At 45.3% G+C, this 26427-nt stretch overlaps 2 protein-coding genes across 26 annotated transcripts in view; one reads left to right on the top strand and one right to left on the bottom strand.

The window, feature by feature from the left end:
* KANSL1 (KAT8 regulatory NSL complex subunit 1) overlaps positions 1–13970 on the top strand; it is a 143410-nt gene extending 129440 nt beyond the window's left edge. For 3 of the 6 annotated variants that reach the window (XM_081836971.1, XM_081836972.1, XM_081836970.1), the window contains 7 exons: positions 471–632; positions 1020–1174; positions 5124–5251; positions 5493–5550; positions 7816–7928; positions 10331–10577; positions 11782–13970. In XM_081836971.1, the coding sequence (XP_081693097.1) occupies positions 471–632; positions 1020–1174; positions 5124–5251; positions 5493–5550; positions 7816–7928; positions 10331–10577; positions 11782–12009 (1091 nt within the window). In that variant the 3' untranslated portion in view covers positions 12010–13970. The remainder of the gene's footprint in view (positions 1–470; positions 633–1019; positions 1175–5123; positions 5252–5492; positions 5551–7815; positions 7929–10330; positions 10578–11781) is intronic. The other 3 variants (XM_081836974.1, XM_081836973.1, XM_081836975.1) reach the window with 3 other exon arrangements.
* Positions 13971–19346: 5376 nt separating this feature from the next.
* The window catches only part of MAPT (microtubule associated protein tau), an 89554-nt gene continuing 82473 nt past the window's right edge, over positions 19347–26427 (bottom strand). For 18 of the 20 annotated variants that reach the window (XM_081837023.1, XM_081837022.1, XM_081837008.1 and 15 more), the window contains 2 exons: positions 24412–24524; positions 19347–19604 (listed from right to left, as the gene is read on the bottom strand). In XM_081837023.1, the coding sequence (XP_081693149.1) occupies positions 19389–19604; positions 24412–24524 (329 nt within the window). In that variant the 3' untranslated portion in view covers positions 19347–19388. Of the gene's footprint in view, positions 19605–20400; positions 20531–24411; positions 24525–26427 lie in introns of all 20 variants that reach the window. The other 2 variants (XM_081837016.1, XM_081837020.1) reach the window with 1 other exon arrangement.

Genomic DNA, 26427 nt, shown 5'->3' with positions numbered 1-26427 from the left:
TTGTCTGCACTGTGTAGCTAGGCTTGCAGATCTCCTTTTCTTTCAGTGGATGCTCACCTTCCCCTCTGCCCACTCACCCTCCTGCTCCTCCAGCCACACTGAACACACTGGCTGAAAAGCACCCTGCCTCTCTTCCTTCCCTTGAACTGGTCGAGACAGGCAGCTATGAGCAGTGCAGCTGCGTTTGCACTGTGCCTGCAAGACGAACTAGGCTGCATCACAGGGAAAGAATAGACCTGTTTGGGTCGTCACTCAGCTGTTGGCTTGGGGGGAATTTCTGCAAAGAGCGCCTCCTGTCCTCTTCGGGCTGCAATGCTTGGTGTGAGCTCCTGGGGTCTTGTCTGGAGCTGTGCAGCGGGGCACCCACCCGTGCCTCTTTTGGTGTGTGTGTGTCGGCTGCGCCCTGCGGGCCAGGAGAGAGAGGTGAAAGCAGGGCGTTTTCATGGCTCTCTTTCTGTTCCACTCCTCAGCTTGCTCGCATCACAAAACCGAGCCAGACAAGGCACACAGGCAGCCCTTAGGCGATCTAAGGGCTGCCCCCAAGGCCGAGAGAGCGCCAGAGCGCTCGCTTATCCTGACTCCAGTTCATGAGAAAAAGCGATTGCGGGACAGCTCCTCCGAGAGAAGCGAAGGTAGGCGGGCCACAGCCAGGTCTTTCCGGGGAGAGCTTGGGTTTCGCATTCCTGTTCTCGTCCTCCCCTCCAGCTTCGGAGAAGGGTGCTTGCTGCTTCTGGGGAATTAAAGGGGGCACCTAGTGTCAGATGCTGCAGTCTGTCTTCTTGTGCACTTTTTTTTTTTAAAAAAGGAGGAAGTCATTAAAACTTCCTCCTTCAGGGAAGTAACTCCTGCCCAATGAGGTTCTTCTCCTTTCCTCTCTAGTGTGCTCTCTGGTTCCTTTTGGTACGGATTGCTTGATTACAGGTTGCTGCAAAGCTTTGCAATGATGGTGATGATAATAGGCACAGTTTGACTCACCTCCTCCTCTTCCCCTCCTCTCTTTGTGCTTCCTTCCCGCACAGTATTGAAGCACCATGCAGATATCGGAGGCCCGAGCTACCTCTCCAGCAACATGGCCTCCGCGGCCCACAGCCCCATTGTGCGGCAACTGTCCACCTCCTCGGAAAACTCCATCCCTTCTGCCAGCACAAGCTCACTGGGAGCCTCCAGTGCATCTGTAAGTACCTCCCAGGAGTCCGTCCCCCAACATAGTGCATTAAAGCAAAGCCTTGTGGTCACCATTGTGATACTTGCCCCTTCACTAAGCAATGCACTTTGCAGAGTGTAAGACAGGCATAGGCAAACTCGGCCCTCCAGGTGTTTTGGGACTACAACTCCCATCACCCCCAGCTAACAGGACCAGTGGTCAGGGATGATGGGAGTTGTAGTCCCCAAACATCTGGAGGGCTGAATTTGCCTATGCCTGGTGTAAGAGGAGAGGTCCCTGCCCCAAAGGAGCTTCCAGCTGAATTTGACAGAGGAATCGACAAAGGAAGGGGAGGGAAGCCTGAGTCAGGGTAAACAGGGAAGTGGTATGTGCTGTTTCAGTTGCAATTTCTTGGGCTGGCTTTTTGGCTGAACTGCAGCAGGGCCCCAGGGGTTGGGGGATGAGTGTCCCTCCCAGTGCTACTAGACTCCCAACTCCCATCAGACCTAGCCAACACGGTCAGTGATCAAGGATGTTGTAGTTTAGCAACAGTTACAGATAGGTAGCCGTGTTGGTCTGCCATAGTCAAAACAAAACAAATTCCTTCCAGTAGCACCTTAAAGACCAACTAAGTCAGTTCTTGGTATGAGCTTTCGTGTGCATGCACACTTCTTCAGATACACTGTGTATCTGAAGAAGTGTGCATGCACACGAAAGCTCATACTAAGAACTGACTTAGTTGGTCTTTAAGGTGCTACTGGAAGGAATTTGTGTAGTTTAGCAACATCTTCATAGAGAGGAATGGACACATTCCCTGCTTATATGGCATGGGAGCTAAGTTTTTGTGCCAGAGTTTTCACACAAAAGGTGGGTTTTGTGGTTCTCACTGCTTGAACTCCTTACTCTTACAAGCGGTAGGGCTGAGGTTCGGTCTCCCATCTAGGTTTTGGAGCCTGGGGCCAGCTGCTGGGCCAAGTCAGTCTGGTTGCTCAGGCATCAGTTTCTGGAGTAAAGTTGATAAATGCGACAGAATGGGCATAGATTGTGTTCAAGAAATGGTGTTGAGTCTGCAGCAGACAATGGAAGGCACTTTAGCAAAGGGGGTGGGGTTCTAAGACTGGTGAGGCTTGGGTTGAAGAGAGCAAAGGCAGGCTTGGCTCACGAATGAGGGGAGGGTGCCCCCTTTTCAAAGGGGTTTTGAATGTGCCGTTGCTACTCTATCCACGAGGGAGGTCCTTGTGCCTTGAGGCAGCTGCACAGGAGAATGGAAAGTTGATGAAGAAGAACTTCATGCAAGGAAACCTCAGTATCTGTTGAATTGTTAAAAAAATAAATTCAATACTAAAAACAAGGCCCTCAAGGAAGGCCAAGATGTAAAAATCTAAATAAGCCAGAGGTATTAAATAAATTTGTTCATTCTAACTCATTCAGTAAGAAGAGCAGAGTCTTCCATTTCACATGTTGCCACATGATCATGCTATTTGGGATTTTATACCACCCCTTAAAAAAAGAGAGAGAAGAGGAAATTAAAAAGAGATACAAGAGGGAGGCTACTGAACCCATTGAGAAGTTTGTACCTCCTCCCTGATTGGCTCTTACTACTTCATACTTCATTGGACCTTTCAGGTGCCTAAATAACAGAGGGGCCCACTGATGTGCATCCAGTGACTTTGGCTTAAGCCAATCAGTGCCAGGATTTCTCTGTGTGTAACAATCCTATTCTCCTACATTACAGGGCTATAATGAGGCCAGTTAAATACCCTAGATTATGCAGCAGCACCCCTCCCAACTAATCACCTTGCCTCAATCATCTTGTGATTAAAGTGTAGTTTTAACAACAGTAGATGTTTGTATTCAGGTTTCATCCACCTTTTTTCACATTGAGGGTGGGAAGGAGAGCATTGAGACGATGGTAAATTGCGGCAGCTTCTGTCAAGATTTGTTTTTGTTTGGTTTTGTTTGGTCCATCCTGAGGACTTTGGTACAAACGTGAAAGGTTTTCTTTTTAAAAAAAAATCTACAAAGACCTGGGTTCCGGTTTCCTGGTATAGCCATGAGGCTTTTTCTAGATGGCTTTTGGGCAAGATAACCACTCCTTGGATTGTTGCGATTTTGAGATAAGATCCGAACAGACTGCGATCTGCACTGTGTCTTTAGGGACAGGGAAGGAGGAAAAGCTGTAGATTATCAGCTCTTAAGTGAAGAGGATAAAATAACCCAGCGGCAATAGAACAGGTCTTGAAATTCTGCACGTGGGGGTGGTGGGGTCTTGGAATCCTGATCCACCCCCCTGACAAACAGATGAAGTGCAAAGTGGCACACACAGCAAGCCATGCCAGTGCTTTAGAAAGCTGTTTAGGAATGAAGGTAGGGAAGAGTGGGAGCTATGGGGAAGCTGCCAGGAATGCCTCCCTATATGCCTTTGCTGCAAAAAAGAGAGATTTTTTTCCTTGTTTTTTTTTTAAAGCACACATTTGTGCACGGAAAATGTTTTTTGAAGCTCGCAGTGGCGTCTCGGGGAAGAAGCGGCACCCCCAGGTGTGCAAGGCATGTGCTGCTAAGATAATGCATAAAGCTGGCGAGGGTGAGATGTGCTGAATACCTAAAAAGCCCTTTGTTGCTATGGATATTCAGGAAGACGTGTCGGAGAACATTCACAAATGTTGGGATTCAAGGAGAGGGCGACTTGTGCTTGGAGGAGGGTAGGCATTTTTAGAAGCGCACGGTGTTCAGGCTTGGTTGCATCTCTGCGCTTTAGTCGTTCAGAAAGACTGAAATGGGCGTGGCCCTGTGCCTGGCAGGTACCCAATCAGAAAGTTCAGAGGGGATGCCAAAGAGGCTTCCCTCCCCCAAATCAATTATCCCTCTCTCTCTCAGTCATGGATGGGGAACCAGTTCAGATGTTCTTGGTCTCTTGCTTCAGGCAGCTAACATGACTGATAGTCTTGGCCTTGGGAGTTGGAGAGCCAAAGATTCCCCATGCCTTCTGCAGTTAGAATTTATTCTCAAATACCCCCAGAACTTTGATAATGTCCTGTGTACACTGCTATGAGGCAGGCAAAAAGAATTCTAGAGATTGGAAAGGGTGTAATTCTCTCTGTGTTAACCCTTAACAACAGTAGGCCCAGGTAATCCTTCCTATGGGATTGTCTTTGCTTGAGAGATAGTGCAGAGCATCTACTCCCTCCTCCACCCACCTTCCTTCTGCTACCTGCTCGCTCTTCTAAGTGTAGTAAGGCGCCACTCTGCTGCCTTAGTCGGTCAGCTTTCAGAAATCACTGCAGGGCTGTTAATGCTTTCTGCACATGCAAGGAATTCCAATGTATTCCAACCAAATGCCCTTCCTCGTGGGTCATTTTGTGGCTGTGAATTTCTTGGGCTGGCGGCGATGACAGCTGTGCTATTGTCTCACGGGGTGACATACACTGGGGTGAGAAAAGGCAGGAATCAGGAGCTCTGAGCTTTCCGGTGGTTGCTGACTCTTAATGACCTCTCATTCCCCCCCTTGAATATTTAAACCAATTGATCCTAGGATCCTTGCAGTTGGGTAAAACAGATTCACAAGCATGTGTGCCTGAACTTGAGTTGGGGATAGAGAAACACACAAGTGGCAACATAATTGTCCATTGTGGAGAAGACTTGAGTGTGTGGGTATCTAAAGGCCGTAGCCCAAATTCCCTGGATGAAGGTATACTAAATAAGGAAATGAGAAGATGCACAAACTACCTCCATAGGATGAGCTTTACAGGGAAATGGCTTCTGGGGCTTGGTTTGAAGGTTGGTGGCACAAAACAAACCACCCTGGAGTGTTTTTGGTGAGGGACAAGACTCCATCTCTTTGGGCAGCCATGTGGCCTTGCGCCATCACTAGGCAGAGTTAACACCGAAAAGGGGGCATCGCCTTACTTGCTTCATGCAGCTCCCTGCTCTTGGAGGTGCTTCCTCCTCCTTCCCTGAGCATTTTTCTTTTTGTGTTTTGCAGCAGCAGCAGCCGCGGAGAAGGAGAGGCGAAAGCTCTTTCGATATTAACAACATTGTCATCCCTATGTCTGTGGCTGCGACGACCCGCGTAGAGAAACTGCAGTACAAAGAAATCCTCACACCGAGGTATGCGCAGGGACGCCGTTTCCCCCTTGCTCTCCTCCAGGTCACAGGAGGGGAGGGCCCTAGACCAACAAGGACACAAGTGTGCAAAAGTTAGGTTTTCCCCATCGTGAGGAAGGGGGGGACATTGACGGTGGTCCAAAAAAGCCCCATGTTTCTTGCCTGGCTGTACAAAGTACCCAGAGTATTGAGGATGGCCACCCATTCTCCAGTTGACTGACTTCTCTGCTGACCTGTGTTGCAGCTGGCGTGTGGTGGATATCGGTGGCCTGAAGGTGAACCCCGATGAAGACAACGAAGAGGTAATCCAAATGGTTCTCCTCGATGGCCTCTGTGAAACTGATTCTCTCTCCCTCCCCACCCCCACAATATTTCATTTTGTGTTACATATTTTCCTATTGTATTCCACTCTACGATTGGTTTTAATGAAAGACTGGTTATAGATTAACCAAAATAAAGTAGTAAAATAAATAGGCCCTTCTGGAGCTTCTGTGCCCAGGGCAGCATTCCATGTAAGCAGTTTTCATCAAAGGAGCATGGCAAAATCCGTCCTGTGGGTGACTTTCTGTCATAAAGCGTGCACATGAGGCATACAGTGCTCCTCCTAAGTCAGAGCTCTCTTCTTGGGCGGCTCAGTGCTGGTGTGTCTCTCAATTTCGAATATCCACTGCAAGGGGGAGCACCTGCCTTGGACATTCGCGCCATTGATTTGAACTTAAAGCAGAGTTGTACTTCCTCTGTGGTGGCTGGTGCTTTTTCGGCGAAAGTACTAGGTAAAGTCCAGTTACATAGCCGCCAGATTAGTCTGACTTGCCTTGCCTCCCCACCCCCCTGGTTTGCCTTGTGTTCTTTGCACTGAAATGAACAGGGTGGAATAACATAATGACAGTGTAACGTACGTAATAAACTACATAAATTTCACCACAGCAGAGAGCGAGACAAGTAACTGTTTCGAAAGATGAACTGCAGCAGAATGAAAACAATGCTGCATGCAGTGAATACTGGCGGGTTGGCAAACAATGCCTTCTTGCAAGGAGAAGGCAGCCTTGCCTTAATCTTCGACTGCCATCCTTTAAGTGGCTTTTTATGTGGTCACAAAACCTACAGTGTAATTTATTTAATATGCCTTTGTAGAGTCTGGAAGTAAGTGAACAGGCAGCGCAGCTTTCGTAGCCTTCAGCTTAGGCATTCATTCCTTAAAGCAATGACACTGTTTGGCAGATGGCGTGATCGTTTTATGGTTGGAAAGTTACCCACGTGCGGGATTTTGCCCCCAGGTGGTGCATATTTAACCTTACCCTAAGAAACTGAACATTCTTCAGGATATGGATGGTTCTAGGTCTACTCATGTGAGGCCTGTGTCATGCAGGCTTTCTTTACTGAATAGCAGCTGGTTTTTAAAAACCATGTGATGGCATTTTGTGGTTGTCAGTTACTTTAGGAGCTCAGCCTCTTGTCTTCCGAGTTCCTTGCATGTACAGTCCGATTCCTGGAGAAGATGAGGGAAAACTTAACTCCTGTTATAGAGAAGGAACAAGATAAAGCCCAGCGCCTCCCAGGTTTCTCTTCCCCATGAAGTGTTTGAGAATATTCATGCAGTGAGGAGAAAAAAATAAAATTGCCCCCTCATTTATTCTCTGTTTTCGCCACTACATTCTGCTCTTTGCCAAAATAAAAACCAACAATCCAAATGAATTAACTCAATACAATATTTTAAAAGAGAAAAATGGGAAGGCACCAAATTTCAGGGAAGGGGAGAGCCTCCAGGCACAGAGAAATATTGGAGCCCAAAACATTTTAAATGTTCTGGTCCAGCTACAGGCTTCTCTCCATCCCCCATTCCCTGTTCCCTGCAACATAAGCGAACAAGGACGTATGTTGTAAAGACATTTCATATATGGAATGTGACCTTCTTTGGATCAAAATTTTGTTTCATTTCCAAAAGTGGTCTGCCAGTTGAAAAATAGCAGCTTTCTGAAGTTTGGGTTTGGTATGTGGAATAACTGAGCAGAGGGGGGCATCATTCATTCACTCTTACATTCCAAATTAAAAAATTAAGACTTACTGTGCTCCTTGCCCTACATAAGTACCGTCCCAGGTAGAATACTGATGTTCTTTGCAAGAAGGCCGTTCCAGCCTCTCACTGCCAGGATACGGATAAAAAGCACACCTGAGAAACCTAAATCAGTTTTCAGAACTGGAGGAGGGTCTTTCTGCTGCAGCAAAGCTCATCACCTCCTAAAATTGGGTCTTGCTGTGTATGACTGTTTCCTGATCAAACTGTGGGGCTTGTTGAATGGGCAAAGTGAGTTTTGAATGGGAACGAATGAGCCCTCGCCCAACTTCTCTTGCCTCAAATGTGTGCTCACAGAAACTAGCGGGATTGTCTGAACTGTCCCTTCCAGCTGCTCATGGATAGAAAATTAAGGGTGGAAGAGCAGAGAACAGCTGCTGTGCCTGGACACCTTTATGGTGTGCCAGGTGGTGTTTTGTACAGCCTCCTTCATTGAAACCAGAGACGCTTTGCAGACTATCTCAGTGCTAACCTCACATGATTTCTCTTCCAGATAGAGGATCTGTCTGACTCGGCCTTTGCCACTCTCCACGCCAAGTGTGAGGAGTCGGAACGGGCAAGGTGGCTTTGGAGCACAACTGTGCCGCCTCAGCGGCGGGGCAGCAGGTAAGGCCAGCTGCTGTTTCAGCACCACAGTGCCTATAAATACCTCCAGATATCTAAAAGGCTGTCATGGGGGAGGATGGAGCAAGCTTGTTTTCTCCTCTGCAGCCTAGGATCTGAGATCGAAACACCAGGAAGAACTTTCTGAAAGTAAGAGCTGTTCCAACAGTGGAGCAGACTGCCTTGGAAGCTGGTGGGTTCTCCTTCCTTGGAGGTTTCTGAGCAGAGGCTGGATGACCATCTCTCATGGATGCTTTAGTTGAGAATCCTGCATTGCGAGAGGTTGGACTAGACAACCCTCAGGGTCCCTTCCAACTCTTCGATTCTGTGATTCTGGGTCCCAGCAGATGCTCAGAGTTGGCCACCCTCCAATAAAGGAGAATGCCAGCACTACTCACAAGCCTTTTAGAACTTAACAGGTCAAAGACAAAACCCACATTGTTAGCCAGCAGACAGGAAAGAAACAGGGCAGGGGCTGAAACAATCTGAGGTGGCTCAGTTGTGAGTGCAACCTCTGGGTTGTGTGCAGGTCACCCCTACCCTGATTGGACACTAACCATTGTTTACCATTCCATTTGAACCGCAACTTGCTTTGGAAACCAGGGTTTGATCCTGATAACCAGTCCTTGTTTGCAGAAGAATGTTTAACTATAGCTTGCCCATTTGAACAAAACAAACCTATGGTTTGTCTCAAACCAGGAAATGAGAAGGGGAACTGCCACACCCAAAAGGAAGGACAGAGTGCCTGAGCCCTAGGCTTGGGCACCTAATTACAAACCACAATTTGGAAGCTAAATCTGAACTACCCCTCTACATAACTTGGTTCCAGTAATCACCCTGAAAGGTTTTGAGTGAATGGCTCATTCTTTTCATTGTGAATTTGCAGAGTTTCGCTCTTTAGGGAGTTGGACTAGATGACTCTCCCTTCCAACTCTGCAGCTCTGTGATTCTACAAGCCCAAATGCCTTGGTGGTGGGCAACTTACTTTCAGTGTTCCTCTGCATTGCCGCACAGGCAGTGTTTGTCTTGAGTGTTCTGGTATTTGCTTGTGGGAAGAAGATATAAGGCACAAATGGTCTGAGGCTAGAAAGAGGGGCTGCCTTTAGGAACTGTGGTTCATTCAGAGCCTGGTTGAAGAACTTTCAGCCCTTTAGAGGTTTTTAAGACTCCAGCTCCCATCATCCCAGACCATTTAATGGACCATCCTGACTGGGGCTGATGGGAGTTTTGATCTAACAATATTTGGAAGGCCACAACCTCCTCTTTCCTGGCCTAGAACATGGCAGCCAGGTTATTAACAGGTACTGGCAACTGACATTATTTGCCTGGGATTGGTGGCACAACATTTCTGCGAGTTTTGCACTTTTACAGGCGTGCATGGCTTGTGGCATTTAACAAAGTAGAAGCGTGCAGGAGGTTACAATGTGGACTTCAGCACAAGGAATACAGTAGAAAGATGAGGGAGGCAGACTGCAGCATGGCTAGACGGGGAATGGACAGGACAGGTGTTTCATTACAGTTAAATTAGCTTGGGTTTGGGCACAGTAGGGCAGGGGTGAGGAAATGGATCTCGCTGGAGCTGGAAGGTGTCAATCTTCTGTGGGACTCTTGCTCCAGGTGGACAAGACTGTTTGAATTGGGAATTTGCTTAGCTCCTAATCCTTGTACAGCCACAACTTGAATTTAAGCCACAACTGCAAAGGAAGAATTGGGAACTTTGGCTTTTGGATTTGGTGCGTTTCTGTTGCACTGCTTTTGGAAGCAGCACAGCAGTGAAAAGTATCAAATTCAAACAGTGCTGAATTTAACCTGCGTCTCCCAAGGGATTGTGCTGCCGCGGCTTGCATTTGGTTCTGCAGCACCAAACCTGTCCCTGACACCGGATGACGGACAGATCTGTGTGGCTTGGCACAAACAGCCTAGCAGACCAAAGGGCCTCATTAGACTCCCCGACTGCAGGTGCCTCACTTCTGGAGGAGAATCTGAAGATGAAGGAATTGTGCCAGAGGCAGCGGGTCATAGGAGAGATTTGAAGGCTGTTCTGATGGGACAGCAGGGGAGAAAGGGCAGAGCCCTTTGAGGGAGCTGGAGACCTGAGGGTGAAGGCAGGGATCTGTCAGGATATGAGAGCAGAGAAGTGGCAGCAGTTGAGGAAGGGCATGTCAGACTTGGAGAAGAAGGGGCTTGTCTTCATCTACCTGCTCTCCTGGCCCTTTCCCAGCACTGCAGCTGTGCTCTGCTTGAAACTAATTGGATTGAGTGAGGTGGGAGGGCACACTATTGGGTGGGTTCTGGTGGCCTTTTGAATGTAAGCCATTGGGAACGCATGGCTTTCAACATGTGATGCTGGCACCTTCCTTTTTTAAAGCAGAGGGGGGAAAAGAAATGCATTGTCGTCATTCCAGGTCTTACAGATCCACAGATGGACGGACAACGCCGCAGCTGGGGAACCCCTCGACCCCACAACCAGCATCACCCGATGTTGGCAACTGCTACGCGCATTCTGATGTCTCCCACACCCACTCGCCACGCAGCCCCATCAGCCCAGACATGTTTTCTGGTCCCCACACCCCTCTGTCCCGGGACTCTATGCGGCATCTGTCCAGTGAGGACACACGATGTTCCACACCGGAATCTGGCCTTGATGAACAGGTGGGTGGTGGGTTTCTTTGCGGCTTTGCTTAGCATTCTAGGTGGTAATATTAATGAGTTGTGTTGACAGACAAGTAATGTCTACTGTGAAGAAGGCAATTTCTCTTCCCCGCCCTCCAATAACGGGTTTTCAGGGCGCCTGTAGTTAGAGTGGGGTTTTACTTTCTGGACAGAAAGCAGGGGCCCCTTCCCCAGTCCATCTGTGTGCAAAAATTGTCTTAACAAAAGCACTGGGCGCAATTTCTCAGTGGAACTGCTATCAATCTGTCAGTGTTCACAGGTGAGGTTATGCCAGGGGCCTTCTGGTGTTAGACTTAACTCTCTTCCGCATCAGCCAGCTTGGCCAATCTCTGAAGGGCCACAGCTTCCATCCCTTGTTTATGCTGATAATGGAACAACCTTCCCCAGCCAGGGTTACCACATGTTTCGGACAACAGCTCTCAGCCCCAGCTAATATGGCCAATGGAAAATAATGGCAGAACAACATCTTCAGGGTACCAGAAGGGTCTACCAGACACTTCTGAACCAAGATGGGCCAGGAGAAGATAGGAGTACTTAGTTGCCGACAAAAGCCTATGAGATATAGTGGGCGTAACTGAAGCCTGGTGGAGTGGAGCACAGCAGTGTGGAATACAGCTATCCTGCTAGATAAAAACTATTTAGGAAAGATGTATAGGTAGTGGTTTGGTTCCAGGTGTTGGTAAGGGGTGCCTCAGTCAAGACAATTAACTCCCATCCTTTGAGAAGGTTGCAAGGATGTTGCACATTTCTTGAGAAGGTTGCAAGGTTGTTGCACATTTATTGGAAGAAGAGCAGGTTGCTGTCAGTGCCTGAAGATTCAGGGATGGAAGATTTAGGTTAAATATTGGGAAGATTTGTGTATGGGAAGAGAATGTATACATTGCCCAGGGAAGTTGGGGGATACCTCCTGGAGATTTCCAAGAAAAATTTGGACAAGGCAAGGACTCTATAAAGGCCCCAATTCAGGGTTGGTGCTAACTGTCCCAACTCCCGTTCATTTCCCAACCGGGCAACACATTTCTCGGAAAACGCCTCAATTAATATTGCCGTACAGATTTCTGTAGTGAACTGTGTGTCTGGGACTTAGCTACAGAGATAATGGTTTGATGTGTTCTAAAGGGTGTGCAGATGCCGTGCAGATCGATGTTGAAGCCCCCCTGACCATTCTTCGGTTGCTTTTCAGACTGTACAGCCCTGGGAACGACGCCACTTCCCACTGTCCTACAACCCCAAGACAGAGTGCGAGGACCAGTTGGATCCGCACGACCGGGCCTCACGGTCCACGCGGCGCACCTCCGGCAGCAAGCCTTCCCGGGAAACAGACGGAGCTCCCACCTCGCCCACCCTCGCTTGCCTCAAGAGCCGGAATCCAGGGGCCGTGGCCACAGTTCAGCGGCCAACCCACAGATAAGAGATGGACAGGAAGATGAGAGCAAAAAGCAATCCACCAAACTAACTCTTGGCATTAAAGCTTCTGAAATCTGCGTTTGATATTCAAACATCCTGCCGGGAATTTTCACAGTTTTTAGTGAATTTAAGGAGTTTAGAAACTGTTTTATTTTTCTTTCTTTCTTTCCATGTTTCCTTGTCACGCACACCTTTTATCCAGTGCTGTGTGGTCTAATGAGGAGAGCAAACTTGTCTCCCCTTTCCCATGCTTTAGGTGTACACTCCACAAACAGGAGGGTGAAGCTGGCCAAGTGACCCCTGGAATTGGTTCTCTGGTGAAAGGCTTTTCTTTCTTTCTCCTTTTTTCTTTTTCTTCTGTTTGGTGTCTGTTCTCCTCACCTTACCACCATCACTGTGCCCCTCCCCCAAGATTTTAGTGGAGTGAAATTAGTGGTGAAAAGTGACGTCTTCTGAGTACAACTTCCCTCACTATCTGTTTCTGCTTTTGGGCCGCAGTGGCACTAGAATGCACTTGCAATGCAAACTCTCCCTGAAGCTGCACCCAAAAGAGATGGCTTCCCACTTTGTGGGCTAGAAGAAGAAGAAGAAGAAGAAGCTCTTCCCCTCCAGTTCCTTCACCCTGTGTTACATTTATTAATCCATTCTGCTGTTTGTTGCTGCTTTTCAGACCATCTCTCCATGTTAAAAGATTTGTACAAGAAAAGGCAATTCCCTATCAGTACCCTGGATGTGATTTTATTTTTTTAAAAATCAGTTTTATTCAGTTCATACTGTGCTGGTTAATCCCTCCCCAAGTTAGGAGCAGGGAAAAGGCTGTCAGCCCATCTAGAATTTTTTTTTGGCGGGGGGGCTGTCATTCTCCCCTCTCCTTTAAATGCTGTCAAGTTATTAACACTTCAGTATTCCCTTTTTAATTTTGCACTTTGCCCATTAGTCTGAAAGTTGCAGTAGGTTGTATTTCTTCTGCTGCTCAGTTGCAATACAGTAGTGTTAAGCCTTAAAATACTGAGAGGGATGTCAGCAGGATTCAGGAACTTGCCACCCCAGATTCACAAGCCATATTTTAGCAAGTGTCGTAAAATTCATTGTTTTCCCCCCACCCTATATAGAAATATATGGTCTATGCATTGCTTGAGATTACATCTTATATTTTAAGCTATGTTTGAGTATCTAAATTGTTTTCAACTTTTTTTTCCTGGAGAAAGATAGGACTTTGTTTTTCACCACTACTGCTTAACTCCACTTCCACACACCCCTTAGTTCAAAAGTAAACTTCTCCGTCAAGTTTTCTTTCCTCTTTCTCATAACTTCTTGGGCTGGCTATTGACAAGCTCAACAGGTTTGGAAATTTTAAAAATCACTTTGTTTTGTTTTTTAATTTAAAGAGGCCGTTCACATCACATCCCCAGTGGCTCCCAGATTCTGCACACCGATCCACCTGTAATGTTTTTCTGACCCCTAGCGGTGTGGCTGTTGGTCCCTGTCCTGTTGTTAGCATTGCGCCTGTCTTCTGTATTAATCACATCACCAAAAAAGGAAAAAAATACATTTTTTCTCATTTTGTAATCGTAACGAAATAGTAGCTAAACTGCTTAATGGTTGGGGTTTTTTCACAATTTTCAACATTACCTAATGTTTTTGGTTCTGTTCTAGTTAATTTCTTTTTAAGAAGAGGAAAAACCCAATGCTACCATATCCCTCTGCATTAAGTGCTTTTCTATTTATAAGGTTGAAAATTCTGAATAACCCTCTTAGCGTTATAAAGGAAAAATCCAGAAAAAAACCACCTTGTATTTTGTAAATATTTCTTTTCCTGCTTCAAGCTGTGTAATGTCCTTGTTATATAGAAACGCTTTTCTTCAGAGAAGCTGATCTTTGTTTAATGTCTTGATTCTGTTGGCCAAAGCACAAATGTGTGCTTATAAAAAAAAAAAGATTAAAAAAATTAAAAAGTTAAGAAAACTGTGTGCTAAATCTCTTCTTTGGGAAATAACAGTTGGATGAGTGCTATTATTAGAGATTAGTGAGGATGCAGAGGTATCGATTGAAATTATCAAGGAATAAAAGCAAGCAATGGCTTTAAGAATGTGACTAAACTTTTAAATCACCATTTTTAAAATTTCTTTTTTGAAACTAGCATTTTCAAAGACAGGCTTTCCCCCAGAATATTATAAAATGGTGGTAGCCATGGTGCTGAGGTAGATACCTTTCTGCCTAGCCCAGCAGCCTGGTGAAGATGCAAGCCACTTTTTTGTTATGCTCATTACTGCCACATGATTCCTGGAGAATTACCCAAGGGTGAATACAGCCTTCAATACAAAAAGGTCTTGCCATGCCCATAGAGGGGGATGAGTGGTCTTATCCAGATGATGAGAACTCAGCTTAAAATGAATGAAAGCAAAAACAGGAATTCTGGAAGTACCATCTTCACAGGAACATTTTTCAGTTTAATGATGTGGTAAGAATTTACAAAGGCCTAAGTTTATGAAACTGGAACAGTGCTAACAAACATCTGTCTGTTAGTTCCGGCAAGAACAGTGTGACTTCTGCGCTACCCCAGTCTCCACCATTTCCCTCCAACAAAGGCAAAGCTCGTTTAATATTGTAGTAATGAATTCTTTATTTCCAAATTCACTTTTACAGCAAGTCGATGTAAACCAGTTGTTATAACACACAAGTACAATATGGACAGTCACAGACAGGTAGCTAAGCTAGGATGATCATATGGAGATCTTACTCCTTTCCCACCCCCTCCCACCCCGTTTCCCCACCCCCGTGAAACTTAAAAGGGAATTTGTTGAGCCTTCCAAACTCCATTGTCCCTTTTTCATACTTTCAAGTTCATGACAAAAAGCCCATTTTTTTTCCTCTTTAACTTTCAAAACCATGATTTTCACCTGTCAAATTTTAACACTTTTCCAACCCCCTAGATATGTATATTTATATACCAAGACAAGACACCAGCCAGTCAATTCAACATGGCCCTCGATTGGAACCCTCATGGGTCTAACCCTCTATAAAACTGATGCCATTATGCATCCTAAAATGAGCCATAAAGACAATCAAAATCCATGTTTGAAAACAGATATTATGACTTAGGGAGATGGCTAAATTTGGGGTGGGGGAAAATAACTCAGAATGTTTCAATGGTTGATCCTATGCTCGGGGAAGGGGAAGATTTGAGCAGTGAAATAAATGGATGAAGGCAAGGGCTGTTAATATTCAGGAGAATCGGGGAGTCAAATGATCTCAAATATAACTTTGTGTTTGTTTTTGTTGCTTCATACTGAATAAAGAGGGCTATTGTTTTATTTACAGCTTAAGCCAATACAAAAACTGACAAAAGATGACTTTTTCCAGCCCTAGCTCAATCCCCTAATGCAAACAGAAAAGAATCTCAGTGACATGGTATATGCACTCAGTGGGAAAAATCTCACATTTGTTCACTTCAGGCATATTAAGCTTCCTCACATCCTAAAGTAATACAACTGCAGGCTTTATTTTTAAATACAGTATCATAGAGTTACTGGAAATTGTTGAAAGGTGACCAATATGCTGATCTTTCTGAAGAACCCTGCCTACCACATTGGTACTGCAGTACAGTGATAGCCAACAAAGTAACATTCTTGAACCTAATCGGTTCTTCTCCCATGCTATCCCATCTTCCATCTTAGTCACAACTTACTCAACTTTTTTTTTTCCACTTCATTCCACAAAATACTTTTGCTTACAGAAACAATGGACAGTCTGTACTTCCCAACAATTAGTTGAACTGATTTTATCCATGGCTCAAAACAATAAGCAAGCAAAGGCAGCAACAGACTTTGCAAGGTGGTACTCCTAAAGCAGAAAGCCTTAGTCCCGACTCAGCCTAACAAGGACAAAAACACATGCACACAGCCCATCTTCAAGGTGTCTTATCTCACAAGGAATGTATTAAGTTTAGCAACCGGCGTTGGCTTGAAATTTGAACACAGCATCAGACATTTTCTCAGAAAAACATGCAAAGAAAATTTTAAAAGATTTTTCTTTTCACCACCACTTAGAAATAGAAGCCCGCTTTGCAAGTTTCCCCCCCAAATATTCTCTGGGGGGTTTTTTGAGCAGCTGCAGTTTCCACAAACATTCCTCCAATATCCTTGAATGCCTAGGTATGTGGCATTGTACAAAGGCTGCTCTGGCTAGGGTACAGAAGATTTGTTTCACAATGGTGTGGGATTTTGGAATAATTATGTGGCAGCAGTGGGGCTGTGGACTTCCAGCTGCTGCTGGTCTATAGCTTTCCATTATTCTTGACCATTTACTCTGCTGGCTTGGGCAGATGGGGAGTTGAGTCCACCATCATATGGAGGTGCGGAGCCAGTAGCTTTTCAGAAGAAGGTAGACTTGACTCCCTACCAGTCCCCAACAACATGGTCAATGATCAGGGATGATGGGAGCTGTGGACTAGCACCACATCCAGTGCCACAGATTCCCCACCTCAGTACAAACAGATGCACAAGTTGGGTAGCAAGACTATTTGAGGAAATGGAGAGAACAGGAAGAGGAAATTCTTAATCACTATGAGCACTGTCCTCCCAACTCTACAGTTCTGTGATTCTAATTCTGCATGCTATGATCCTTAGCTGTTGCAGAATCTTCTGCACCCATGACAAGACACCTGATTCACTTAGAGGCTGCCACCCAGTCACCAACAACCACCATCAGTTTGGCAAACTCAGATAATATATGCCTTGCCAAGCTTTAAATACTATGCTGTAAACCTACACCACAGTTCCTTATTGGACCTAGCTCTGAGGGTCAGGCCTCTGTTGCCATATTTGTGAACTTACTCTTAAAAAGCCATGTATGCTATCACCAATTTGAGACCCCCCCCCCCCGCTTCTTGGGTTTGTGTGTTTTGTTTTACTTAAACCATCTTATCCTCTCACTTGGAAATTTCCAAACACATCCAGACAATTCCAACTGTAATGTATAAGTGGTGGTGGGACTGCCTTATAAAATCTGTATTATTTACAACCGTTCATGCAATAGATTGTGTCATAATTCTAATAGGAGCTCTGTTGCTGTTCAGTGTTTCAGGTAGTACTCCAATAAACTAGGCTATGTTTTGCAAAGCCTGTGTTGCTTGGGAACTTACATCTGAAGGATGGAAATTTGAGAGGACGGGAGAGAGAAAGATTCTATCAGATGATAAAGGCAGTGGCAGGGAGGAATAGCCATTCACAAAAGGCAAAGTACTCTCTGAAATTAAAGGATTTTCACTTAGCCTAGGTAGATGCACAGCTACAACTCGTACCGTAAATGTTTTTTAAACAGCCAAGGGGGGAAGGGTTTGTAAGGATGACCCTGGAATCTGTACTACAAATGCAATTAGTCTTCCAACTTTGACAGGTGAGGGAAAGAGCTCTTTCTGCTAGTATGATAGCTTCTTGAGCCAGTACACATATGCAGGTTATGTTCAGAAACAGTCATTATTCAGACACTTCTGCACAGTGTGCTAGTTTTGGACTCCCCCCCCCCCCACCTGTGAAAACTTGAATTCTCTGGCACCTTTTCAGAAAATATGGGAAATAGATTCCTGCTGGTTGCATTGTGCTGTAGGTTTCCCTTGGAGCATGCACACCCAAGTTTGGGGACTTGTTCATACTACAGTGGTGCCCCGCAAGACGAATGCCTCGCAAGACGAAAAACTCGCTAGACGAAAGAGTTTTCCGTCTTTTGAGGTGCTTCGCAAGACGAATTTCTCTATGGGCTTGCTTCGGAAGACGAAACGTCTTGCGAGCTCTTGCGAGTTTTTCCCCTCCCCCCCCTTTTTCTTAGCCGCTAAGCCGCTAATCCGCTAATAGCCGTGCTTCGCAAGACGAAAAAACCGCAAGACGAAGAGACTCGCGGAACGGATTAATTTCATCTTGCGAGGCACCACTGTACATGAGCAATGCTTGAGTACTCATAACTGAAAGGGTGAACAATCTTCATGGAAAAGTATTGGAGGTGATAACGAAACCTTTTGGTGTCTATGATTTGTGATGCTTCTTCCACAGATGCACGTACTGAGGAACAAACATGCATGCGATGAAGAGAGCATCAGATATATGCAACTATTATGAAAGACTCTTGATTCTAAAAGGTGCACCTATTCCCACATGCACGCCCTTCCAGGAAGTTACCCTTCTTCCCCCATGCACTTGCACTTAAGTGCACCTATCTCATTTAACAAAAAACCCTAGAACCACACCTCTACCTCACAAATTTCTACTTACAACCACAATTTTGTCATGAAAACCAAGAGAAACAGCCATGCTTATCGGACTGAACACAAGGAGCAAATCTGAAACCCACAAACCTCCTTGCTCCCCTCCCCCAAGAACGCCTACCAAGTCCTTTGAGCCAACCTGCAAATGTTACAGCAAGAGCAAAGAGACGGGCATGGAACTTGTGGCATTTTTTAGGCTGGAAAGATGAGAAAGAAGGCAGGCAAGTGGAAGAGGGGAGAAAAGTGGTAGTAATAGTCAAATAGTATGAAAAATTGCTTTTAATGTCCCTACATTTGCAAAAACAGTATCCCCAAAGGAGAATCGCATGAGGCAAGCGTCACTTTGCTCCTCAGTATGCATCATTTGAACCATAGTTGAGGGAGCTGGCAGGATTTCAATGCTGTTTGCTCTTGTAATTCAAAGGTATCAGGCCAATGCATTGGCCCTTGCATGCAGTGGTATGGCTCTAGTCAAACCCCATTCAAGAAAACTTAAAATAAAAGGCATTTGCCCCCTTCCCAGCATAGAAACATGTCCCCCTGCAGAGATGAGATTCTGAAGACTAATTCCCTGAGGACTGAAGTAGGGGATATTTCACACTGCAAATCCTGTGTATGCAGTTGATATCTGCTTTAGACTTACACTATCACACATACCTGTAACAAAATGCAAAACAGCAGGTGTTCTTGAAGAAGGTTACTAAACAATCCCACAGCAATATAGGCTCTTTTCTCTGTTCATGGGGACAAACTTGGTTAGCTGCTGCTCATCAACAGAGGCAGATACCAACCCTCTTTCTCAAGCTTATATCCTATGCAGCACAAATTTTCCTAACAATTACATTTCCTTTTGTTTAGGAGCAAGTGGTGAAATGATGTCTTTCTCTAGACTGAGATATAGTAAGAAATATTTGTTTTCATACTGTTACTAATTTTGAAATCCTGAGACCACAGATGAATAAATGGCAAGGGGGACAGGGAACCAGGTTAAAAGAGTTAGCCCATTAATATAAAAAACGAAATAAATTAAGGAATGGTGGGGAATGAAGATGTAAAACAGAACAGAGGAAGAAAGGCCAGAGTGGATTCTTCTCTTCTTATTCTCTCCACCCACTTTAACACAATCACAAGCCCTGCTTGGCCAGGGAAGCAGACACTTCATCGGCCAATGTGGCCAGCTGTGGGGAGTCCACCATGTTGATGCTTCCAGTAGAGGAGACGTTGCTAAGGCGCCGTGGGGAGGCATCTCCAGATACAGTGGGTGATTTGTAGACAATTTCAGCTCCATGGTCAGTCTTGGCTTTGGCGTTCTCACGAAAGGTCAGCTTGTGGCTCTCAATCTGGAATGAGAGACATCGGCAGGTCAGGACAAGAGAGCAGGACAGGGAAAAGTGGAGGGGGTTGATGCTGTTTCCCCACCACTCACTTCAGCTATACCTTCACTAGCGTTTGACTGGTATGCCAAAGTGGTTCGTTCAGCCGCAGCTCCTCTTCTCCCCATCGCCGCTGCTTTGGCAAAACACTGATGTATGCTCAGAATTAGGAAAATCCAGGCTCAGTTTTTAGTGTGTTGTTATAAGGGCAGTCCCACTCATTTGCTTGGCTGACATTTTTTTTAATTAAAAAAATATTGATATCCATGTTTCCTTGATCTAGGAATCCTACATTGCTTCATATAGACAGAAGTTGTATGCAAACTGTGTGCTATGAGCCTATGAAATGGAACATACAAAAATGTCAACTTCTTTCAAAAGCAGCTTCTCCCAGAATTGTACTACCATGTTATGAAAAGGTGACCTATCCAAATAAATTTATGAATGTTTTCAGGCAAAGAAGTTGAGTCTCCTATCAAACTGGGCATCCCTTATCTTGAAACCATGCCAGATGAAAGATCCCAGCAGCCAATCTTGCAGATAGGTGAAATGGTGATAGAGGTCTGATAGTCCAAAATATTTTTTAAGTACAGGGGTTTTTTTCACATTAAGCTGCTAGGGTTAGTACAGAACACCAGGTTTTCAATCTAACAAAAATCAGAGAAAACTAGTATGATGCCTTACCACCCCACACCCTCCAAGCTCTGGGCATCTGATTCCCATCTAGCTCTCACAAAGCTCATGAGAACAGGTAACTACTTACTGGCATCACATGGGTGCAAGTCGGGGAGTGGGCTCTCCTCAGGGATGGAGGGCTCCGTGATGGGGGAAGGAGGCCCAGTCTTATTGGGGCAGTTTTGAGCACCGTTCGTGTCTTCCTTGCCCTTCTCTCTCTGCATGTGGGTGGAGAAGGTCAGTGGGATGCAAAATAGCATCGTCAAATAAGATGACATGAAACCAAAAATCTTCAATGGGGAGGGAGGGACATATAGAATTGGAGGAGGACAGAGCATCAGGAATATAACTGCAGTGTGCAGAAGAAGGTACAGGAACCAGAGATGGAGAATGCAAGAGCTAGCGAATAAAGATGGTGTGCACTTCGATATGTCTCATACCACTCAGCAGACGGCTGATGAATTTTGCCATTGTCAGTCGGCAGAGGAGTGGAACATACAGGCATGGGTTAACTCCTCTTCTGGAAAGCAGGGTCAAATGATTTTTACCAAAAAATAATTCTAGTGGGGAAGAAAGCTTTGTCCAGTTTCCAATCTTAACTCTGCCTTCACAAAAAAGCAGGGTTAATTCTTGCCTTTGTATGCTACTGTTGTCGCCATAGGTGCCTTCTTAAATAAAAAAATTGATCTTCTCAGAAGGCCTTAACTTTGATACAACTTTTATCCTCTGGATCTCCTCTCTCATTAGCCAGAAGTGCTGAGGGGGTGGGCTGGAGCCTGCACCTGGGCCCTCCTACTCAACTCCCTGCTTAAGTGCTAAGGGCTCTGCGGAGGAAAAAGAGCTCCGTTTACAGCCTTTGGGTCACTACATTAGAGATAGCCAGGAGTCTTCCCAGACCCCTAAGCAATCCCAGGAATACCAGCAAATGATCGGGGGTAGCTGGGGTTGCGGACCCCCATTCCACAGTTGTAGAAGAAGTCTTTAGAGGCGTGGGTATCTAGAGTCTACATCCCCCTCCCCTTATCAGGTGGCGACAGCAGGGTTTTTTGCTTAAAGCAACAACTTATTGTGAGATGAAGTTACCGTGTATAGCTTGGTGATGGCTGGTGCAGGGGTGCTACTAAAGCAGAGGACCTCTGTTGTGTTTCCCATATTCTTTACTGTTCCCAAGAAAAACAGATGCTCACACTTCATTAGCAGAATTCGTTATCACAGGAAAGGATTCCTTCTAGATGCCCTGGCTGTCTCAGGGCACAACTACAGAATGGTCACCAAGCCTGAGCAGATAGCTAATATAATAATGGAACTATTCCAAAGTTTAAACTTGTCTCTTGGGGAGGGGAATCAGTGGGGGAGAGAACAGTGCTATTCCTGACATTAAACCTTCTCACTCTCATGAATTCTCTGCCCCCTTTAACTATGTTCATCACGCTGCTTGCCATTCATGGACTCCTCTTCCTGTGTCTGGAGCATAGGGCCATCCAAGTGGGTCAAAAGTCATACTTATGCTCACAGTGCCTGCAAGGCTTTCCTTCTCTGATACGCTACAAAAGCCCAACTGTGGTCCAGGAAATGCAGAAAAAGAGGGGAGAGGGAGAGAGGTGGAGTGAAAAGAGGTGGATGCTCAGATGTGTGAATGACACTGAGAGAAGGATAAGGAAGCGGAGAAGTTCTTCCATCAGAAGCCAGCACATTCACTGGAAGGAGCCAATGAGAGCTAGAAAGGTTTCTAAGGCTACTAAAATGAGATGCGTCTGAGAGGAAGGGGCTGAAATGCATGTGAGTAGAGCCTCCCTCCCCAAGACAGGCACAACAGATGAGGCAAATACAAATAAACAAACAAACAGAATTAACTGGTATACGTGAATCACTCTCCAAATGGGGTTTCAAAACCTATGATGCATCCCTGCTGATAGCTCCAGGGCTCTTTGTGCATAAGCTGCCTGAACTGGGTTGCCAATTTATGAGGAAAACTAACCCAGTCTGGACTGCTCTTTTGCTTTTAACAGCAGCTTGATACACAGAAAGCAGAGGGCAAACCTTTTCATAGCATGGAAATGAATATCACCACCTGTTAATGTTTGTACATTAAGCCGCTATTAAAGGCACACATATAGGGGCCAGCTGAAAAGCTGGCAATCCTATTCTGAAGTGGAGTGATTTAGGGACTTGATATTCCCAGATGCACAGTAAGCTGGCACGCCTGGTCCAAGGAAAAAAGCTAATTGTGCAATTAACTTCTAAGTATATTATATGATCTTAATGGGGAAGGTCCGCCTTAACAGAATTACTGTGCTGATTCATCATTTTATCAGTCTTTCTGGGAGAACTACTCCAGTTGGCAGTATTTGCATCCTATGGAGGGACCAACAGAATAGGCTGCTCTGCCACATTAAATATCTCAGCAACCTGGATACCAGCAATATGTGAGCAGGTAATGGTCAATGGGTCCTTTCTTTTTAAGCAAAAAAAAAGTTGATAAGGGCCTTCTTAGAGCAAAGCAGGGACTTTGTGAAATTTTAAAAGGCCTCAAGTATACCTTATGAAAATGATATCTAGACCACAGCATCAGACATCAGTCTTGACTGTAGTAGCAAACATAGCCAAGCAATCAAAGACCCCTCCTCCTCCTTGCTCCATTTGAAACCTTTGCCTCCCTCTGGGCGCATACAGACGTACCTAAAAATGGCAGCCAACATGTTAATTTCTCCAGTGATGTGAGCCTGGTTTCCCCCTCCTTTATGCTGCAAATCAACAGGCATACTTACCTCCATTGTAAACACTGCATTCCTTGCTGCCCCTTTCCCATGCTTTAGACTTTCTGCTTTTTAAAAAAAATTATGTAAAGCACCAATGATACATAGCTGTGTGATTAAAGGGGAAACTGAACTTACCGTTGAAGCTCCCTCTGTTTAATCAGTAGGATCGCTGGCTAGAAAGACTAACTTCTCCTGTATATCCAAAGGCAAGGCCAACCTAACTTATATCCCTAGTTGGAGAGGAATTTCCTTCCAAGATCTTGGCAGATAGCAAATGCACTCATTAAAGAAACAGTCTACCAACAGGCAGGCTCATTAAATCCACTCATTAAAGAAACAGTCTACCAACAGGTATGCTCACTTGAAGAAAAGCTGGAAACACCAAAGCATGACAAAAGGAACTAGGAGTGAGAAAAGGGAAGGAGGTCTCTGATGTAACATGCTGCTGCCCCATGCATGCATCACCTCCCCACCCCCCACACTGTGCTTGCTTGACCGCCACACCAGTAAGTCTGCCCACCAACCTGCCAATTAACAAGCGGGAACACCCAACTTCCCTTTCTCATTTAGTTTAGCCAGGAATCACAAGTTGGGAGAATGGTTGTATTCAGGGCCTGCTTGCAGCTTCCCACAGGCACCTGGTCGGCCACTATGGGAATGCAATGCAGGACTAGATTCAGCAGGGCTCGGCACAAGACACTGCAGTCAGTCAGTTTTTGCTTCAACTCTCTTTTCTCCAAACTCAGCAACAGGTTTGTCTGGCAATAACATGATGGCAATGCTTTCAGAGCCCACAACCTTGTTTTTAGGTATGTCTGTACGCACCCCCAGGTGCCTCTTGGAGAGTATGGAAGGACAGAATTCTTCTGAAGGGCAAGTCCTACCCCACTTCAGCCATCATTGTGGGCAGCTGCTAAGGAACTAATCACATGTTATGTACAAACATGCTTTAAACCTCCGGGGGGAGGGGCGTGTTCAGTGTGGGGAAAAGGGTTGAACTCTCCTTCCCACACTATTTTTCTGCTCTCAATCACCTCAGCTTGGAGAGGGGAAGATCAGCATCACAGCTCCAATAAGTGATTTTGCATGTAACACATAGTCTCTGAGGCAGCTCCCTTTTTTGGAACAAAGTGGAGAATGATGCTAAGCAATTACCCCTTTGCTGTTACTCTGGCAAATGTAATAGGTGTTTAGTAGGCATTAGAGAAGCATACAGAAAATGCATGGGGAAAACAGGGGACTTAAAAAACAAGGTTCAAAGCAGCAACATCAGAGACTGATGGGAACTTGATGAGATTTTCCCCTCATGCACAGAAAACAGCAAGAGGAAGAATGCTTACCTTTTTATTTCCTCCTCCAGGCATATGGGTGATGTTGTCTAATGACCCAATTTTTGATTGCACCTTATCTTTGAAGTCCAGTTTCTCAGATTTCACCTCCACCTGCCCACCACCTAGAGGACAAATAAAGGCAGGGTTAACAAATATATTTAAAAAGTGTATGTACAAGATTTGGAGAAAATAATGTCATGGATTTGGCTTGTTATCCTCAGAGTTTAGCGCAAGTAAATAATAAATTCTACAGCCTAGAAAGCAAAAAACAAAACCCAGCAAGTTCACACAGGAGAAGGCAAGTTCCACACAATTTGCAAATATACTTTGATCTCATAAAACTGACCAAGTTTTACTACATGTCCATGCTCCCTTTCAGCATTAGAAGTGGAAGCAGTTGGTCCAGAATAATGCCAGCTGAATTGCAAAATAGTGAAAAAATAATGAAATACTAGCAGGCAAGAAATAAAAGAAAAGAAGAGGATGTTGGGTTGGATGAGCTTGAGAAAAAATTATCTTGGATCAACTTGGTGGGTGCTCAGTGTGTAAGCTACTGCTATAGAGAAGGAATATTGTCAGGTAGGTGTTTTGTTTGCCACCTGTCACCAGTATGTGGCTTGCTCACTTGACTATGCAACTCAGTTGTATAGAAAGTAAATGGCAACAGTTGAACATGCCACTGTAGGGTGTACTTTAAATTAGATGCTAGCAAGCTTATATGTACCTAATATACCAAGGTGATAAATACCATCAACAGTCTGATGAGACCCACTCTTTTAAAAGAGTCTCCTTTTCTCTCCCTCCCTCCCTTTCTCTTTCATGGCCTTCATCTATAAGAACAAAAGAAGCAACAAAAGGCCTTATCAATTACATTTGCAGGTAGACTGTGCCTGCTGCCAACTGGCTTCTGTACCAGCCGGTTGGACAAAATAGCTCAGAGAGCACAAATGTATGTACTAACGTGTGTGTTAGATGGTTGCCCCCAATAGGCCTGTATGCATCTGTTGTGGCATCCAGATTTCTTCAACGTTTTTCCCCCCAAAGCAAATTTACAGCAGAATGTATACAGGCAGAGGACTCAAGTCCATGAACCATGCCTAGGAAGGGCTTCCAGAGATCAAAGATCTGATCCAACATGTTTGCCGCTGTAGGAGGGCTTTTGGAGGCATGCACATGAAATTATTAAGTAAGGTAAAGGTAAAGGGACCCCTGACCATTAGGTCCAGTCGTGACTGACTCTGGGGTTGCGGCGCTCATCTCGCTTTACTGGTCGAGGGTGCCGGCGTATAGATTCTGGGTCATGTGGCCAGCATGACTAAGAGGTTCTGGCGAACCAGAGGAGCGCACAGAAACGCCGTTTACCTTCCCGCCAGAGCGGTACCTATTTATCTACTTGCACTGTGTGCTTTCAAACTGCTAGGTTGGCAGGAGCAGGGACCGAGCAACGGGAGCTCACCCCGTCGTGGGGATTCAAACCGCCAACCTTCTGATCGGCAAATCCTAGGCTCTGTGGTTTAAACCACAGCGCCACCCGTGTCCCTATTATTAAGTACTAACCCATTAATCATTAATATATTAAGTTTATAATAACCTAAAAAGTTATGCAACTATGTTATCTTGGTCATGCATCTAGGCTTTTCTAGAATAACCCTGTGAACCAATAGCTGACAAAATCATGTAGATCATCAATTCCAATATTTTGCAAACATTTCTCTCTCTCAGACAGAACTTAGTACAATGGTACCTCCGGTTGCGCACGGGATCCGTTCCGGAGCTGCTTCTGCTTCTGCGCACGACGAAACCCAGAAAAATACTTCTGGGTTTGCTGCGCACGTATCCCAAAGGATATGTAACTGGAGGTGAACGTAACTAGAGGTACCACTGTAGAGGCAAGCATTACATGGGATGCAGACTATCTTTATTTCATTTCGCAGTTGTAATTACTTCCTCTTCTACCTATCATTGTCCTTCTTTCCCTCCTTTCCCCTTTCCTTTGTCAATGTCTGCAAAAAAGCAGAATAAAAA

The sequence above is a fragment of the Podarcis erhardii genome (genome assembly GCF_964252035.2).
Source record: "Podarcis erhardii genome assembly, chromosome: 13".
NCBI lineage: Eukaryota > Metazoa > Chordata > Lepidosauria > Squamata > Lacertidae > Podarcis > Podarcis erhardii.
Note: the sequence above shows the minus strand (reverse complement) of the source record. Positions and strands in the feature narration are given on the sequence as shown.